Raw genomic sequence first — 20674 nt, forward strand, 5'->3', positions numbered from 1 at the left:
ATGACGCAGAAACGTGTACCGTGAAAAGGCATGCAACAATACTTCACTCGGACGAAGTCGCAGGCAATAGCTAGTAACAAAATAAAACACAAAATATTGTAAGATTGTTTAATCAATCTTAGACTTTGTCCCTTCAACAATATGTGGGTAACAAAGTAATAGATTCTATAGCTATTTGTCAACTTAACTTACAAGTATAAAAAGGAATAACGGTAACTCCGCGCGGAGTTGGGATGGCCAGCCACCAAACTATTTAGTTCTTACAAATGCTGAAATTCAATGGCCTGGTATGCACACATTTATTCACTACAAATTTTTTAAGTAAGCATATGAACTGAAGTAGATATGTATTATTTTAACGAGTATAATTCACGATTATTATCGAGTTTTCTTGCTCGATAACATTGTCTTTCGCGAATAAACTCGAGTTAAACACAGGTATGCATACTGGCTTTTGTAATCGTGAGATCACAAACAGACTCAATAATATACGATAATTTATAAACACAATATATACAAAAAAAGCTCATTAAATAGCTGTCATCACAGATCAATACTAATTGACCAGTATAACGAAGTGTACCACCCTGATTACCGAACTTTTGAAAAAAACATTTTTATTTATCGTCGCCATATTGACTAGTATCTAACAAAAAAATATTTTACGTCCAAAAAGGCACATGTTTTACGTATATCTTAATGATGATGAGCCCTTTTCGAAGTGCAATATTCAGTCAATCTTACTACCAAAATATGATAAAAAGACACCATAAAATTTTTTGATCATCAAATTCAAAATGGCGACGTTCAATTTTTTTTTTATATCTAGCAACACAGAGTTATATTCATTATACTGGTCACACAGCAACCATGGTACAAATACTAACTATACGCTTTATTTGGCTCCAATCTTTGAGCAGAACTTTTTAATTATAAAAAGATAAGGATCTAAAAATCACATTTACATAGAAAACACATGTCCATTTTGATAAACCATTTAAAAAAAATGGTATTAAATACATGTCTGTTTCACTATATTTACGGGACAAATAGCCTATCTTCCAACTACGTTGAAGTCGGCTTCCAGTTTCAGTCATGCAGCTAAATACCAGTATTTTACATAGAGCGACTGCCTACTTTGAAAATGACAGCTGGGACCCACAATTTAACGTGCCTTCCGAAACACTAAGGAACTCTGTCTGTATTAAAATGGTTACCCATTCACAGACCAACCTCGGCAAGCGTAGCTTAATCTGAGAGATCGATCCGCACGGCTGTTATTACTTAGCCACAAGATATTTATGGGACATAGTAACTCGGTCGAAACGTCGGGAAACTGACCGTTAAATATAAGTGAAACAGAATGTAAAGTATAAATGAATAGTTAAATGTGCGTGGTTGTAATCCCGTCAACTTTTAACTTAAACTAATCCCGAGTATTAGAAATTATTGAAATGTTTTCACTCGGACTGTTGTACTTCCTTATAGATTTATTTTATTTAACGTTAATTCAGCAATATAAAGATCGTTTGTACCCATGTAACTTATTTTTGTGGGCAAGGGTCTCTTCTAAGAATGGGGGAAGAATTATTCTGTAAAATTAGTAATAATCTCTGACTTGTAAAAGTTTAATAAATTATTATATCCTTGCAATAGCTGCCAAGTTAGTTGCCTGCATTAGAAGTAGAAGTAGTATCATTATTTAATCAATTAGAAATCGCTAAATTACCGTTAAATATAAATAAATCGTTTAGATTAAAAACCTAATAGGAAGTGTTGTGTTGTTCGAGTAGAGCCCAACCAAGGCAAGGTTCAAACATATATCTTTGGTCAGGTTGTTACTAAGTTTACACTACGACAGACATTGTAAGTATTGTGACATAAGTGTTAGGTATACATTTACGTACATTTCTTGACATTTATATTTTACACGTAAATCGTGTCCCAATAAATTACGTTATAAAAGACACTCGGTGCATTCTTCAGGCTGCAAAAGCCATCGCAGCGCGCGAGATAGCAGAAATGCTAAACACTGACATGTGTAAATAGTAGTAAATACCATACTTAATAATGACATTTTCAAGTGAAACATTTTGTTCAGTTAGTTACAGGTGCCAAGGCCCAAGCTAGCATGGCCGCTGGGAGTAGCTGCCATCACGCGCGGCGAATACACCGAATGTATTGTGTCTAGTATCGTAGTCTAAACTTAGCTTGAGATAATTACTATCAACCCATTGCTGTACCATTGGTAACCAGGAGCATAGCTATACCACTTATATCGTCCTATCTCCAAGCTACTGGTCCCATGGTCACAGGTTTACGGCCCACCACGCTGGCCAAGTGCGAGCTGGCATACAATCAAACTGCTTATGCTACATCACAATTTGACACCGAGAGAGTTCATGTCACTGGACAGAATTGCGCAAATAAACATACGTCTTTGTATTTTGTTAGCAGGATAACTACTTTAAATAAAACATTGTTAAATTATACTTTTGTACAAAATATAGTAGGTAATCATGTTTGCTACACACTTTTACGTATCAGCAATATTTATCGAACAACAAAACCGACTCGACTCACTTGTTCGGCTTATGCCAAGCGGGTTCATCTACACATATTCGGTTTTGCCACTAAACTAGGCCGATTGACTCCGAAACGAATATGTGTATGGCAATAAATAACTTGGCAAATACCAGATATATCTTCAACCCTCATGATACATGCTTTAACTTAAATTTATATTTACGTACCATTGAATAGAGCAAAACTGTAATGTAACAATGTTTTATAAAAGTCATCACAACTGCTAACAAGATACAAAGACAATCTAATAGTGAGATTTCAATCAGTTAAGTGTTTGTGTATTTGTCAAGTAGCAAGTCTATTATTGTTACGATATAAATTACAATGAGACCCAATACTACTATTATGGAATTACACAAATATCTGTTTCATGTGTGGGAACAAATCTATGTCCCGCGCAGTGGTACAGGCATGGCAGCAACCACTAAGCCAGTATAATTCTTGTGGATTACACTAAAGTCCAACAACTTAGTAGTGATCTTTGTAGGCCTGATGCTGCTAGCAGAGAAACATTATTTTATTTTTAATTGACTTCAAAAAAGGAGGTTTCCACCTTGTGCGCGATTATCACGCATTAAGCTGAATCAATTTTATACTAACGTCTTACTGTCCCACTGAGCAAAGGTTTTCTCTCGAGGGAGGATTTAGGCCGTAATTTGACACATACACAAACACAACTAAACATCCTCACTTCACTACCCTAAGTTACACCGATCACACAAATTCCGTGTCCAATCGAACTATATACAGTCACATTCACACACAACACTATATCACACGCGGTCACTTGAGTAAGGGCGAGTCCATGTTGAACTTGTATATGTTGTTGCACACGTGGTCCAGGGTGGCGGCACTATCGTAGGGCGCGCTCACCCTCAGCTTGCGCTCCTTGTTCTCGGAGTACATCTCTATGACCCCCCACTGGCGCAGCAGTCGCAAGCAGTTGCGGATCGCGTCTGTTGATACGGCTTCGCCTGTTGAAGATTGTTGGATTAAAGTCTGTTATGTAATTTCATATGTGTATGGTTTATTACTGATCATTTTTCTATCTGAAGCTATTCGTACATATATTGTAAAGCAAACAGCTAACTTTAAATGAAAAAAGAGACTATTTTTCATTTTAAAGCTATATTGTATTGTTGGAATTAAAGCTCACTATTATTAAAGCAAATTTATTGTTATTATCGAGCATTCCTACAAACATGTGATATAACTACATCATTTTTATTTGTCATATTATAATGTGAGTCTTTACCACATCTCGGGACTATGGAGTCCCGGATTTTTGGAAGGCGTGCGTGGGGCCGAAGCCAACACGTAGAGGCCCTTTTCGACTACTTTAATATTTCAAAAATGTATGATGTCACAGTCCGGTGATTATCCCTGTGCACACTATGAAATGCACCCAAGGACAATCACCGGATTGAGTGGACCTATGGCAAAACTAACGGGATATACTACTTGGGCTATTGGGATGGGGTGCTTATGGACTGGGAAACTAGGAAATTACGGGAACTATGGCGCCTGCCTATAACAATGTAAATAACACGTAAAAGCGGCAGGCGGAGACTCGCCAACTCACAAACTGGGCCCCCCAAACTAGTCGCTCAAAATGCAACAAGGGGGCAACAGGGTTATTTGTCATATTATTATTATTATTATTATTTATACACAATACTGTCAAAGAGCGATAAAATCAGTGTTAACAAAAATAAAATAAATATGTAAGACATACCATAAACCATCTTGTTATGAGTGAAGTCATCCGTGAGTGAGTCGAGCGTGAGTTTGACGAACTGCTTCATGGTGGCGTTCTGCAGGTGACGGCAGGTGGCCGCGTACGCCTCCAGCAGCGGCCGCACGGTTAACAGCAACCGCCGTCTGGATATCACGGGTTTTAAAGTCATGAACGAGAATAATAGTTACTTCTATTACAAGAGAATAGTGATCAATCAGTAGCGCGATTCTGTACAGTCGGTACTGTCGAGTATCGAAATTTTGACACTTAAAATGTACTCCCAAAATAGTTCCTACGACGCCCGTAAGAGGCGCTGATCAGTTTCTCATACAAAATTTCTCGATAGTAAGCCGGTTGTCGGTAGTTGATAGTGGTAGAGAATCGAGCTACAGTATTGGTTATTTAAAAAGATCTTTATGTGAATAAACAATGGCGCATAACGTCATTTAAATTTGATTGGCAGCTCTCGAAACGCCTCGATAAATGCCGTACATCGTGTTTCCAACATATTTGCTTAGTTTCGACAAGGACTACATCGTAATGAATTATTTTTAGGTTCGCTTACAAAGAATAGCAGTCGCGACGGTGAGAACTAATACTATCCTATTGCCCGATAGGTAGAAGAATTATACAAGAGTCTTCTGCACTGGGTCTATATTAGTTTGCATTCTAAAAGACCTACTTCAGTTCTTGTTGTTTAACAAGACATCTACATAAGTGAATGAAATAAAAAATGTTACCTCTCGGCGAGCGCGGCGGGAGTGCTGTGCACTGTGTACTTGAGGCTGGCGGGGCGCGCGGGCGAGTCGTCCAGCTCGTCCAGGCGCTGCGCCATGCGCCGCGACCACTCCTCCTCGCGCAGCCCGGGGGGAGGCTGGGACAACACGACATCACTCATTAACACATCAACACTCATTATACATATTATTATGTTACGGGCCAGTTTCATGTACATATTCGACAGATAAAGTAAGAGTAACTGTATGAAAAACTGTGTTACCATTTCTCTTGGTAAGCTACCCAGTACTTATTCAGATGTAGTGAAAAAAATGTTCTCCCCGAATAAGTGTGGGGCTTAGAACTGGCTTTATGACGGTTAGAAAGTTCATTACTAATATTATTCCCAATTTCTGTATGAAAATTGAATGCAATAGCTAGGTTAATAATGTACTCTGTATACACGGAACTAGCATTGTAAATAGCGACATGTGGATGTTTTTCATCCAACTCTGCCTATGCATCTTGTATGCATGGGAAATGGATAGTAAGAGCATAAGAAACAAACTTATTTAAAAAGAAAAGGAATTTGTAAAATTCGTTTGTGTTTGAAATGAAATAGTAAAACGAAATATGTCAACAGATTTTGTTGGCAGATGTAAATAAATGTAATAAGAAAATCATTTTACTTCTAAACATAATGCTACAAGTAAGTATTTAAGTACCTTGACAATGGAGATGACTTCGCTGGCGAGTAGCGAGTCGATGGCGTCGAGCACCTTCTCCTCGATCCTCAGGCACGGCGCGCACAGGATGAACTCGTGGCTCAGTACCTCACACAGCTGCAGGGAGCACTCCACCAGCTGGTCCTGTGACACCTCCGTCACGGCCTCTTGGGATGACGTGAGCAGAGATTCTAGGGCAGTCGCTGTAATTATAAAGAAACAATTTTATGTATTTAACACTGTAGAATTAATATGGATTGAAGAAAAAATTGTCTGTGTGGAAGAAAAGAGAAACGCTGGTAGGAACGCTCTACGATACCAAAAACCATATCATAGTGTTGTAAAAGTTCAGGTGCGCAGTACTCGTAACGACCGGTTTTGTATGACAAGATGTATGGATGTTATCCGCCTCGCCAAGGCGTGATATCATATCACGCCTTTTTCCATGGGAGTAAGGCACTGTTTTAGGAATATAATTTAATAAAATTTTGGGTTATATTTGTTTACGTTATGACATCTTACAATGTACTACTTATGTTTTATTCCGGTATCTTATTGAATAAATAAGTCATTGTAAAACGTAATTAGTTTTTGATTACTATTGTTGTTGTAAATTAAAGTGTATAAGTGGTACATACCGACGATGGCGGGCGCGGCGTAGTGCGCCACGAGCGTGTTGGCGTAGTACGACAGCTCCAGCGACGCGGCGATGGACGACTGGGCCTTCACTATGCCGCGGGACCCGCTCCCCTCGCGCCGGACCAGGCCCTTGCCCAGCGTGTCCAACTGGAATATATAAAAACAATTTTATGGAATAAAGTTTTATTCATACTTTGTTTATTATTTTAAATTCTTCGTTAAACTGTAAGAATGGACATCTGTATAATTACGGTATATAGCATACATCCGTGCTTCGAAGAGCACGTAAGTGCATGCATCCGTCCTTTCACTGATTGTGTCAGTTATCAGTTTTACCGGGCTATGAGAGTGATCGAATAAAAAGTGTATTCGTGTATTGTGCACATACTCGGGCACTAAAAACAAAGTCTTTTGCATCGTTGGCCGATTTCAATGAAACTAGCCATATGTAGCCTAGAAAGAGTATTGTGTACACACTCGGGCACTAAAAACAAAGTGTTGCATCGATCGCCTATTTCAATGAAACTAGTCATCGTAGCAGAGTATCGGGTAGGAGGATACTATCATCACATATCATAAGTCCACAAGTATTATAAAGATATAGCGCGGTACTGACGGCATGCCTGGTGGCGTGCAGCGCGTCCCCGGTGTAGCCCAGGTCGCGTCCGTCCCGCAGCAGCGCGGCCTGGCGCGCCGCCACCGCGCTACTGAGTGCCGTCACGCTGGCGCCGCGCCGGGCTTCTGTCAGCAGCACGTACGAGACTACGTTTGTACACATCAGTGCCGTCGCTTGAGCTGCGTCTGGAAATATATAACAAAGAACATTATATAGTAACTGAATACTTCAATTGTGTGATGTATTGACAAATTGACCATGAATTTAAACAAACTGTAGACATCTATGCCTTGAAAGATTCGTAAACTAACAGATTTGGACTATTGTGCCAAGCACATAAAAATTGCCGCTCTTCAACCAAGCGCGCATTACAGTCATCAGTAAAAAAAATTTTTGTCCCTCAAACATACTGTAGTTAGCAATACTTTTATGATACCACTACTCAAATTGATGAGAAAAAGAAAAATTAAAGCTTCTGTTTAATAAAGTGTGGCTAAATGCATAGTTACAGCTCTCAGGCGGTGACAATGATCAGTTAAAGTCAATCAAAACGTCGAATAACAATCAAATTATCGTAACCTTCAAATAAGCACTTCTTTATTAGGAATTAAATACACTTTAAAGAATATTGCTAAATTCGACAGTAAATTCCATAAAGCAACAACTCACCATAAACAACATGTCTGCCAATAGCTTCCACCATCATCTTATGTTCAGTGCTAACATCGGCTCCGTACAGGCTGGAGTGGCTGTGATTGTACAGTATCTGGCGGTCCAGGTTCACGGCCAGGTTGTTGTTGTTCGGCGGACTGAGCGGCGCCTCGATGGGCGCTTTGTAGTGGTTGTACTTCTGGAATGATGTCACCAGCTCCTGGGAACAAGGAATTATTTGATTTACATTTTTTTTAACAGTTGCAACCGTTGCTGATGCTAAGCAGAATAACGATGTGAAATCATAATTCACCTGCCGTGATTAAGAACAGTGAGTTATCTTTTGCTTTATAGATAAATTGTAATGTGAGTAATGTTTTCTAAATACATATATAAAGTTTTTTTTTAACAGAAAACACAGTGAACAGTTTTGGAAATACAGCTCCAAACCATCTCCAAACTAGCACAATGAAACAGTATCCGACTTGTTCATTCGCTAAGACATCCCACGAGAATTTGTTGGATTGAAAACAGAACTCTTGAGAAATTGCTTGAACAGCAATATTAAAATGTTATCCCATGTTAGTAGTGATGGCCTCCGCGGCGCAGTGGTAAAGGTAATCGGCACGCCACTGCGTTCCAGTGCGTAGCGAGGTCGTGAGTTCTTTTTCCACACGGAAAAAATATTTGTGCGCTCCAAAAATATTTGTTTCGAGTCTGGTTGTACTTTGTGTCCGTTGAATGTATATTTGTGAAAAACCCCGCGAGAAAACTGCAGTCCTTTATAGTGAAGAATTAGGCTAGAATTCTCACCTTCAATGAGATAGGCTGGTTAAAATCCACTCTAATACTGCCATGGTTAGTGTTGAGTGTCCGCCAGATGCCTCTGAGCGCTGACCAGAAGGTCTCCATCTGTTTGGGCATGCCGAGCTGTTCCCGCACGAAGTTGCCGTCCACCAGCTTGTCGTAGTTCAGGGTGACGGGCACGAGCAGCGCGTCGTCGATCGTGCCGTCTAAATACGCGTCCATTATCACTGACAGTATGCCCGCTGGAAATTAATGTTAATTGGTTAAAGTACAACAAATCTATACTAATATTATAAAGCTGAAGAGTTTGTTTGTTTGTTTGAACGCGCTAATCTCAGGAACTACTGGTCCAATTTGAAAAATTCTTTCAGTGTTAAATAGCCTTAATTAATATATAACATCACGCTACGGTCATTAGCAGCGGAGTAGCAACGAAAAATGTTACAAAAACGGGGAAAATTTTGACTCATTCTCTTAGGTGACGCAAGCGAAGTTGCGCGGGTCAGCTAGTCTTGTATAGATTAATTAATAATAGTAATAATTAATAGGTACCCATAGCCAGCCAGTCGGTCACCGATGTTGTCCATTAAGATAAGTCGTTAAGTCAAATGTCAAAGGCCTTTCGGGCGGCTTGAACAACTTTGACACTAAATTGACTACTAACCATACGATAGAATTGTTATTTTTATATGACTTATATTTGGGGAAACCTTTACCCAACAATGGGATCTCAGGTTAATAATAATAATTGTCCGTGACGGGTCGAAACGTCGAGTATCAAATAAGGTACCGTTTCAGTTTTGCCGCCCGGCTTGTCTAACTTAAGTAAACTATGTTTATAAGTAGACTACTGTGGAATTCACCGGTCGGCAAACGATCTGTGGGTTAAGGCGCGGTCACTCTATAGATGGGTGACCGCATAGTGGTATTTAAACTGGGCGTCTCCGTGCTTCGGAGGGCACGTAAAAAGTCGGTCCCGGCTGTTGTCTACTAAGATAACAGTCATTAAGCCATGTCAAAGGCCTTCGGACGGCTTGAACAACTTTGACACTAGGTTGACCACTAACCATGCGATGGAATTGTGGCTTTTGGGAGACCTTTACCCAACAATGGATCTCAGGTTAATAATAATAATTGTCCGTGACGGGTCAAATCGTCGAGTAGCAAAATAATACCGTTACAGTTTTGCCGCCCGGCTTGCCTTATTTAAGTAAACTATGTTTATAAGTAGACTATTGTAGAAAACTTACCTGTATACTCTTCTAAATCCAAGTAAGCATTAACATAGAGAAATATCATACATTAAACAAATATATTTACTCATATATTGTCAATTGTTTTAGACATATGACAATGTTATTTGAATCTGCACTATATTCAAGACTTTTATATAAAAAATCATATGTATAGATTTGTATGTTTGTATGTTTTGAATTTTTTGTAAAAATCTTTTTTTTCCTGTATAATTTTTGCATACCTTTAGGTTAAATATGGCTGAACGATGTTAAATATTTAAGTAACGCCTGTAACATATTTTGTACCCATATTTGCAAAATAAAACATTATCTTATCTTATGTATAGTTATTTTCTAATACCTTTAGGTGTCTGTGGTTTCCCAGTCCTGGTTCTTCCTCCTTCAATGAAGAACTCCAAATTGTTATGTGCTGCCAAACTGTTCAGTATGTACGATCTGAAATTAAAACATATTATTAATAATACTTAGATCATATTAATATAAAACTTTTCCAGAGTAAACTGTTTTGTTATTATTTCGAATAACACTTATCTCGAGGAGAAAATCATGCGATGACCAAGTCGATCTATTTGTTTTAAACGTAAAATATTTTTAATATTGGCATGATAATAACTTATGTAATAACTTAAGACAGAAGGTCCTTTAAGTTGAGACGAAATAGATTAATCGACTTGGTATTATATAGATCTCACCACTTTTTACGCCAGAAAGTCTGAGCTGCGAGACTTGAGTTTTTACAGAATGTTTTTGGTGGCATCTCACTTCTTTTTGTAGAACGAACATAAGTCCAATTTGTATGGAAAGACGTTTTTTCTTATAATTCAACATATTTTCCTATGGGAATGTTTTTCAGCTTCATGGGCTAAACACCCTTACCCACCCTATACCCCCTCCCGTTATACCTCGTATAGTATGTACCTATCTACACCTATTATTTATTATTTTCTACAGTAATAATGATTCTTAACTGCAAATGTAATCTTGTAATCTTATACATTTATATGGGATTACAAAGTTAATGTTACAGTTAGTGTATTTAGAAAACTGGACCGAAATTAGAAAATATTGAATTTTTCCCATGATTAAGACACTAAACCCTATTTGTATTCAAAATTTTAAGCTTCTAAGTCTGCTAGAAGTACCTTAGACTTTTGATGATCGGTGAGTCAGTGAGTCAGTGAATCAGTGAGTGACAAAATTCAAAATTTTAACAAGTTCTCATTTTTAAACTGCTGGTTCAAATTGACTGAAATTTTAAATATACCGTGTTTATACAATGACTGATTAGTTGCTGAAAATTCAGGCTTCTTATTTTATCCACAACGACATTATAGGGGGGTCGAAAATAGCCCGAATTGCTTCGAGAAAAGGATGGTACGGCCGTGCCTCTTTTTTTTGCTCGACTTGCGGGGGCACTTCCGTGCCCCCAGATCTTAAATGGGTTTCCAAGAGACCAAATACTCTACTTACGATGTGGATACATTTGCTAAAACTATTTACTATCATAAACTCCGGTGTTCATAGGTATGTTGGAATATAAAATTACCTTAGTGATGACTTGTACGTAGGATCGCTTTGATAATCCGAGCCCTCCATTCTTCTACGGATGTAGAAAGCACCGCTGCCGCGTAGGAACCACCTGTAATATACATAAAACACTTGAAAATGTATTTTCTCTCTTTCTAATCAAACCAAAAAGATAGGGATGTAAGATATCGCGATGGAAATACACAAAAAAAAAACACATTTTTACAATTTTTAAGATCTGAATTAATATTAGGTAGTGCAGAAATCTAGGTAAACTTTAAGATAGTTAGTTTACTATATTTTCGGTTTAAAACTAGCACAGATAAATATTTAAAGTTTTCAGTTCAAAAACACGATTGTTAACATAAACAATAATGAATTTATGATACCTGCACGCACTAGGTTGAACACATTCTAGTCAGACGTAGTTATTAAATATATTAGTTTGGGTTTTTTCGTTTCACGAAAACGACTACGCGATGTTTGTATTACTTCGTTTGATAAATTCCGTATAAGAATGTAGACGAAAGAGTGATTTATCGTTGGAACCGGCAAAAGATCAAGTAATAAAAGATTAGAGGGAGAAGACAGCAGAAGTCGTTTGCTTTGTTATTATATCACTTGTTCTAACGGTGAATGAAAACATCGTGACGAAACCTTGCAAGCCTAAAAGTTGTCCACATCACCCACACTTGTCTAGCGTGGTGGACTCAAAGTCTAACCCTTTCCTCATTCGGAAGGAGATCCTTGCTAAGCAGTGGGACAGTCATACTGGTATGTAATATGTTAAAAATCTACCCTAATATGATTAACCCTTTGACGCCACGGTCGGCTATACTCTACAAATCAGAAGGGCTCACGACGCTTTCGTCGGCAAATGTCGACAAAGATATAGCGTCGTGAGCACGAGTATAGGCGACTGTGGCTGTAAAAGGGTTAAGGGATGTTATCGGTGTGTGTAGACTTACCCAAAGAACGGTATCCGCATATTGTCTCCCGCGGCGACGAGCGGCGGTCTCAAGCCAGTGAGATAGAGCGTGAAGGACACGAGGATGTAGTCGAAGTGCGAGCGATGCAGCGGCACGAACACTAGCGGCAGACCCGCCGCGTTGGCGCGCCGCAGACGGTCCACGGACGCCGCCCGCGTGGCGCAGCCCCCGCCCGCCACGCGACGTATCGCCTTGTGACATACCCATGCTACGAACCTGGAATTATAACACCATATTTTTAGTCAAAAGATTTAGATAATACCATGTTTTTTCAAGTGAGAGAGAGATTACTAAGCTTAATGATCATGCATCTGAATTGCAAGCACAAATAATGGAACGTTCTTAGTAATAACTCAAAGGACTGTGTAAGACCGTATCGTTGCTACTCTCAATGATCTACTACTTAAGGACCATGTAACTAACTGGATTTTGAACTATGCAAGACAACAATATGTCAACTATTTTAAAAATCATAATAGTCCAAAATTGGTGCACGCAATCGACAAACGTATACGCCCGCACTGCGTGCACGCACTTACCCGTAAGATACGAGCAACGAATTGTTTCACTTAACGAGATACTATCAAGACTCCATATTGACCTTACTTGCTATAGCAAATAAACAGTGTAATAAACTTACTTGAGCACATTATTCGACATGGCCGAGCTGATGTCCTGTATAACTTTGAGCGCGCGCGCCTCGATCCTGCGTCTGATGGTCGCGTACTCCACTTTGTCTGCATTACCTCCTTGTCTGGCTTTCCTCAACTCCTCCTGAGTTGCCTCTTCTATTGAACGCTGCACGCTCTCGTCTTTTACCACCTGGAAAACAGAAGACAAACGTCTTTATTAAACTGGTTCAATTAGTTCGTGTATTGATTGATACTGTTAAAAGCTTTGCAAAAGCAACAAAAAGTAAAAAGTGTGTTTTTCTCAAAGTACTCTATTTAGACAGGTACTCAAAGTGCTCTAGAAAGATAAACATAGTTCATATTACTGATACTCTTCACTTTTTGAAGTATCACCATCATCGGCCTAGGTTTTCTTCTAACTATGCTGAAGTCGGCTTTCAGTCTCACATCAAAAATATTGATTGTCATCAATAAAACTATGTATAAATGTGAATGAAACAGAGATCCAGTTTATTGAGATCTTTGCAAGAGGCGTGTTTTTGGGTCTTAACCTGTTGCCATGGGAACAAATCGCGGTTTAACGTAATTATGTTTGTGATATACTTACATTAGGCACTACATCCTTATAGTCATAATTATGTAAGTTGCAGCACTGCGCCAGGTCACACAGGTATCGGGACACGACGCCGCCGTTAGCGAAGTTCTGTCTCCCAATATCCAAGATGTTCAGCACTGATCCTGTGTCTGTGGAGTTTACTTGCCATGAATCCTGTGAAAGAAGATAAAGATTTCGTAAGTCCTGGATACCATTAAATAAATAAAACTTATAGCATAGTGTGGCTACGACACATCGAAACTATCGTCAAAATCTATACTTATATTATAAAGCTGAAGAGTTTGTTTGTTTGTTTGAACGCGCTAATCTTAGGAACTACTGGTCCGATTTGAAAAAATCTTTCGGTGTTAGATAGCCTATTTGTTGAGGAAGGCTATATGTCATCGTGCTGCGACCAATAGGAGCAGAGTACCAGTAAAAAAATGTTACAAAAACGGGGAAAATTTTGACCCATTCTCTCTTAAGTGACGCAAGCGAACTTCTATATAACAAATAGCGTGGGTCCGTGAGTTGATCTCTTCTTCGACGCAACCACCATGGATATGGTACGCGCCACTTAACTTATGCGTCTGAATATAACAACAAGGGACTAAACTGAAGTACGACATCGTCGTGACAATTCGTATAACACAACATTGATCTTTACAAAATATTTAATAAAGAAAAGGAACTTTGTAAAGAAGTGGCGTTCTCTGGTCTCTGCCAACCATTATGTGGAAAAGGCGTGATTTTACGTATGTATATATGATCTTTACCAATACAATTCATGAGCCATACTAACTAGTACCTTTTGTAAATAAATCCAGTCAATTTCAAACCATAATAACACAACAAAAAGCACATTATAGTAGGACTTAAACTGCAAATTAGTTCATTAATTAAATGCGAGAGCCATATAAAACGGTTTTGTATCCACAAGAAGTGTTATCGTGAACCAATGAGTGGAACCGAATATATAATTAGACTTATATAAAAACTGTTTAGGGCATTGAACTTGTGGCTGTATAAAATACTCATTTTAAAAATGTTTGGTTACATGTTTGACAAATTAGCAGAAAATTAACCGTATTTATCCAAAAAGGAACCACACAGAAAATACGTACTCTTCATGTATCTAAGGTTTTACAAAAACATGTGCAGCTCTATCAGTTGGTTCTCTTCTGCTTTTTACATAAATACGGCTAATTGTTGTTGGCTAGGGTAAGGTATTCGCTTTGTTATAATTTCCACCTAGCCGATATTCGGCTACGGTGGCCAGTTGCAGTCAACTGTGCAGGACTTTGTCACTGGACACTTTCGTCGCTCGATGGACTGACAAGAGTCAGACGGAAGACCGAAAGCAACACGTGCTCTCCGCGACACATGTTTACAACTTTAAAATTGCATTTCTTTGCAAAAAATTTCGGACATCGGCACGGCCGCATAGACCAACGACGCCACAGAGCATTCAGCATCAAAAGACAAGGCTGACTAAGCCAAAAGTATACTTAACTAAAATATTACCGATTAGATACAGGTGAAACTAAGAGCACCTCAAATGAATGCCACCGGTGAAATTGAGTGTATCAAAATACTTCGTAAGAAATTCTGGTTTTCAAAATAAACATTTACGATACAAATGATTGGATAAGAGATTACGTAAAGGTCAGACGTATCACATCTTCAGCATAAAAATGTCACAAGTAGTATTATTTTAACTCTACATTACGTCTATTTTCCAATGAGCACACCTTCAATAAAAGAATGTCACAAGTAAATGGAATTTTCATTAAATTTTCAAATAGATCTAGAGTATCATAATGTCATAAGTACAGTTTTTCTTATCATACGCCTTTTTAAAATTGTGCTATAATTTGTGCGAGAAAAACGTTGGCAGTGATACAAATAGTGTGGATAATCATTTGATTATATGATGAAATCGCGGTTATTATATCGAAACGTGCAAAGATAGCAAAGTGTAAGGTTAGATAATAATGTTTATTTTGAAGAGATGTGTATGTTTTTGTCTGAGTGCTATCGAGTTGATATTTCCTGCACCGTTAATGAGAGATTAAGTAGGTAAACAGCGGATTTATACACTTTGCAAGATTTCTAGAGTATTATGTATTTTATATGACGCGTGTGGCAATACTGTTTTAAATCTGTGAGATTTTGTAGCTAAATCTGCCTAGCTATGTATACCTCAGGTACTAAGGGTATGGGTAGGTAATAAAGAGAAATACATTCTGGCTCTATTGTGTAAAAGAAGCAAAATATATAGCTTTTGCTGTATCAATACAATTAAGTTTACAATTAAATCAGTAATTTACAGTGATGTTATAATAGCATTACCAAACACTGACATTACATTTCATAGGAAACGAAAATCACCCCACACGATAAACTACAATAACAAAATTATACTATGTAAATCTATAATAAAGTACAATCACAATTCTATTGAACTATTAACACACATATCAAATTATACCAACACAAACGAATTATCAAATCAAAATCATTCATTTCCCATCGTACGATCATCAACGATAACATCGTCAGTTTGGGAATGTGTCACGCCGTCATGTCCGCGTTTCTACAGCCACGTGAAACAAACACGTGCATGACGATGTCCAAACTTGCAACAGTCGCAACACAATTAGACGGGTTGATGACCTTTGAATGGCGCATAAGACTTTGTTGCTAATTAACATGACTTATATGAGATGTTGAAGATTGCAACCTGTTATGCGAAAATCTGTCTGACCGTCTATTACGGTCTTAAGGCTAAATCGCTGCACCAATTTCGATGTGATTTTACATGGCAAAAGTAGGAATCATAATGTGGAAAAATTCAAGACCTTGGAGACAAATAAAAACGACATTATAGAGTCGTGCTAGCTATTAATATTTTAAATATCCGTGGTTGTGATATGGGTATATCTATACCTACTTACTAAATTATAATTGATGAGGTGTATCCTGTTCTAAATGTGTAATGCTAACGATTTTGCAAGACTCTTAGCTTTCGAATATCCTTGTAACCTAATATGTAAATTTGGTTCATTTAATTTTACAACCCGATATTTCTAAACCTCTAACTGTTATCAACATTTCGGTATAACACGGCATCACTATTACTACACGTTATAAAACTAACCCCCGGTTTCTGAGGTACGTTTAGCGGTATTCAGCGGTAGTTTATCTTTTCAATAGCGCTTAAACTCATATAAAAAAGCGCTATTGAATAGATAAGCTACCGATAAATGTACTCAGAAACCGGGGGTAAGTCACTCACCGTCTCTGTCCGTATGTTCGCAATAAGCTTAAAATCTACTAAATTGATTCTCATGCGGTTTTTTGCCAATAAAAGATCCATCCCGAGGATTGGGAGGTTATAATGTAACTAGTTAGTGTGAATTTGTTTAAGGCAAACCCGATAAAGCTAGTAATTAAAGGTATCTTGACGTTTCGTCAATTTCCTTGAATAGACAGACTAACGCTATAATAACTATTATCAAAAAAATACATCTGTACAGAATAATTTAGGCAAAATCACACGTTTTATCAACAATTTAAATGTCAGAAAACAAATGTAGTATTGTGTCTGAACAATCGAAAACTCGAATAGATAATACGTTTGTAATTCAATGTCAAGGTGAACATTTCGTCGAACAGCTATGTAATACGCTATGTTAAGTAAATAACGGTGAAATACAAACAGACCATGTGTGGTGTACAGACGGCCATTGTTCAAGATGTTTTAAAGACATATGTATTGTATAATTCGGTTTTCTCTCGCTTGTCTTTTTGTAAGTAATTTTAGCGCTATTATAGTAATTTAGAATTTTAACAATAAGGCGTAAAACAAATCAAACTTGACGTAGGTATCTTGTTTTAATAAAAGTATTTTGTTTGTTTATAGGAAATCATCTTTGAAAGCTATACTTAGGTATAGCATTCACTAAATATATTTAAAGTACTGTTCATTACTGCAAAATAGTTTCAAGAACACTGAACAATACCCCTCCCTTCCCCCTTCTTCAACTACGGGGATGAGTTATATCTTTTTTATATGCATAATTCTTCTGTAAGTGTGTATATCACTGAACTTCTAAACGACTGGACCGATTTTGATGAAATTCTTGTGTGTGTTCAAGGGGATCTGAGAATGGTTTAGATTCACAACTTTGTCCGCTGGGCAATGTTTTTTAATTATTTTTTACAAATTAAAGACGTGTAGACAGGACAACGTCTGTTGGGTCCGCTAGTATTATTTATATCGCTTCTTTAGCTACTTATACTTAGTTGCCAAGACAAGTTTTTTGTCAACATTACGACAGTGGTCTCCTTAAAGCCTGTTTCAAGTGTCATCAGTAATACAGGTGTAAAGGTACGAAAAAATTGGGACGGCTATATTCGTCCCCGCATTCATACATCAGACGTCCGCGCAACAAAATTGTTTACCGTGTAAAAATAAACTATAGACGAACACAAGTTTACAGCACACGTGTTTAGCGACAGATAAGAATGTGAGATGGCGACATTTATAAATAAATACACGAGACTTAAGTAATAAAACATCACGACAAACTTATCTCAGATTTTGACTAAAACACAATTATCGGTGATCAAACGAACCGTGAAAAAAGTTTTCGATTAAAATGGTATTTCAATTTAATTGGAGTTTGGACTTTGGTTTTAAGTTCGCAATAAGCTCGCAACAATCGCTACTATAAACATAATAATTACGACATATTCGTCAACGAATTTTGCATAATTAAACACCCGTCTAGACTCTTAAATTGATAAATAATAAAAAGCAAAAAAAAATGTCTATAATAATAAGTTTATTTAACTAAGAGATCAATTACAATTGACCATTCAAGATAACAAGATAAAATGAAGATGACAATCGAATAAAAGCGTGTTCATCGAATATCGATAATGAATCGATTGTTTGCGCTATCGTAGGGGAGAGGTCGTCGCACTAGCTGCGCGAGCGCCGGTTGGCCGCGCCGTGTCACGCCACCCGCTTTGTGTTTAAATTTGGATATAAAGCGACCACTTTAAAGAGCCAGTCGATCAGATGAATGAATGAACATTTGCCAATGTAGGACACGTTTGTTGTCAACTTCTTTTATATGGCAGTTTGCGAGAGAAAGAATCTTATGGTTATCTTGTTCTTACATTCAATAACAACGACCGAGCTGCGAAGACAAATGTATAATTCTATAATAAAGTTGATAAGTAACATTGCATACTCTAGAAATAAAACGAAAAGTCAAAACTTAAACTCTTTAAAAATAAGTAAGAGCTACAGTAGAGTCGATCTACTTAAGAAGACCGGCCAAATATTTCATATTAAGATACTACACAATTTTCGTTTTTCTCCAATTTTCACCTTATATAATACCTAATCTAATTAGATAATTCCCCAAATAACAAATAGCAGTCGACTATCAATTTCCAATGCAACAGTAGGTACCTAACTGCGTAACTAAACTGGAATAATTTATCAGTGTATTTCTAAGCATCACGTTTTTCTCCACGTGCGAGTCAAATATCTTTGCTTGCTTACTCGTTCTTGGTGCGAAAATATGTGATCTCATTGCGAAACCTCTGTAATTTTGCCGCTAATTATTAAATTTAGTACTTTTGGGTGTAATAAGACTTGAGCAATTTTATGTTGGACCTAAAAAAATAATAAAAGTGGGTAAAAACTAGTTTTTGGCTGTATTGCAATCTGAAACGCTAATTGTTTTGTATTAAAACATAAAATTAAAATAATGTTTTAATCACTATAATGTGATGAACCATTATTTAGAAAATTATAAACTATTTTATCAACCCCTTTATTTTAACATTTTCTTTGAATTATATTTTGACCGGCTTTATTATTTCTGAATAAGTATCGGTTAGTGGAATATTTACAGAATTTTTCATATATCTGCACATATTCCTCAGTTAATCTATTAGGTAGGTTATCCGGCTCTTAACCATAAGTCATGAAAGTTGACATTTGACTTTATTTTAGTGAATGTGACCCGCACATTTACTCGACTTGTTTTCCAAAATGCTAAAACAATAGCGGACGAAATAATTAATATAAACCTAACCCATTATATATTCGCTCACGTTCCTTCATTACCCTTGAATTGTAACGCAATTCAGTAGTCCAAAATTGTCTATACGATATAATTTAATCGATGCAAAACACGTGACACGAAACTGTCAAGTAATTTCAACTGTATTATCATAAAGAGCGGAAACTTTAAATATATCTACTAACACAAAGAATGTCTTGATAAATGTCTATTGACTATTTTAAACTCTCGCTGTAGAAAGCCCGTGACCACGGTCGATGCAATTCGGTCGAAATGTCGGGTAAACAAATAAATTATCGTAACCTTACATTTCAAATGTGTTTAAGACCCGTTGCATTACAAAATCAAAAGTCTATTGAATTGAGAAAATCGTTAGAAAGTTGTTAATAAAAGTAGTTTTCCACTATAAATATAGTTAATTCTAATATTTGATGCTACTGAAAACGCAAAATCGCAACCTCGTAACCCTGTACACGTGGAAAATTGGCAATGACGACACCTTTTTGTAATACAATTTTATTCGCAAAAGCATATATCATTAGACTAACAACAAAATACTATTTAAAATTGAAATAGAGAGTACACCACTGGCCACAGAAAATAACCTATCCTCACTCACTACGACGATCCTAAGTCCATCAACTTGGTAGAGAGACATTTTTACATGGATCGTGGCTAGTGAATAATACATAGTGGACATATACCATGTAGAAAATGAAAAGGTATATACAATTTAGACCCTCAGTGACTTCATGACAAAATATGTGATACCAACTAATTTATTTTGTAAACTACCTCTTGTACCATATTTTCTGCAAATAAATATAATTTGAATTTGACCAAGGCAGGCTTTGTTGCCGGTAGCCTATATATACAGATACTTTATTTTAGAAACACACATAATATATTATTAATTACTTATAATCTAGATAAATCGTGAATATCGTGGCTCTGTACTAAGATGTCGAAATACTCAACTAAAAAGCCATGAATTTTTTTATTAGTAATACCAATGGCCATCTAGAACCCATGCACCAAGGCGATTCTATAGAAAGAGGAAACGCTAAAGGAAAACTGCCTGTGATAAGT

The 20674-nt window shown here is 37.2% G+C and overlaps 1 protein-coding gene across 2 annotated transcripts in view; it reads right to left on the reverse strand.

The window, feature by feature from the left end:
- Positions 1-94: 94 nt before the first annotated feature.
- Positions 95-20674, reverse strand: part of mino (glycerol-3-phosphate acyltransferase mino) — a 68140-nt gene continuing 47560 nt past the window's right edge. For both annotated transcript variants that reach the window (XM_076130510.1, XM_076130509.1), the window contains 13 exons: positions 13491-13652; positions 12892-13073; positions 12231-12467; positions 11282-11374; positions 10076-10170; positions 8486-8721; positions 7691-7892; positions 7022-7206; positions 6405-6552; positions 5767-5969; positions 5065-5198; positions 4322-4467; positions 95-3560 (listed from right to left, as the gene is read on the reverse strand). In XM_076130510.1, coding sequence (XP_075986625.1) covers positions 3370-3560; positions 4322-4467; positions 5065-5198; positions 5767-5969; positions 6405-6552; positions 7022-7206; positions 7691-7892; positions 8486-8721; positions 10076-10170; positions 11282-11374; positions 12231-12467; positions 12892-13073; positions 13491-13652 — 2214 coding nt within the window. In that variant the 3' untranslated portion in view covers positions 95-3369. The remainder of the gene's footprint in view (positions 3561-4321; positions 4468-5064; positions 5199-5766; positions 5970-6404; positions 6553-7021; positions 7207-7690; positions 7893-8485; positions 8722-10075; positions 10171-11281; positions 11375-12230; positions 12468-12891; positions 13074-13490; positions 13653-20674) is intronic.

The sequence above is a fragment of the Anticarsia gemmatalis genome, chromosome 24, assembly GCF_050436995.1.
Source record: "Anticarsia gemmatalis isolate Benzon Research Colony breed Stoneville strain chromosome 24, ilAntGemm2 primary, whole genome shotgun sequence".
Taxonomy (NCBI): Eukaryota; Metazoa; Arthropoda; class Insecta; order Lepidoptera; family Erebidae; genus Anticarsia; species Anticarsia gemmatalis.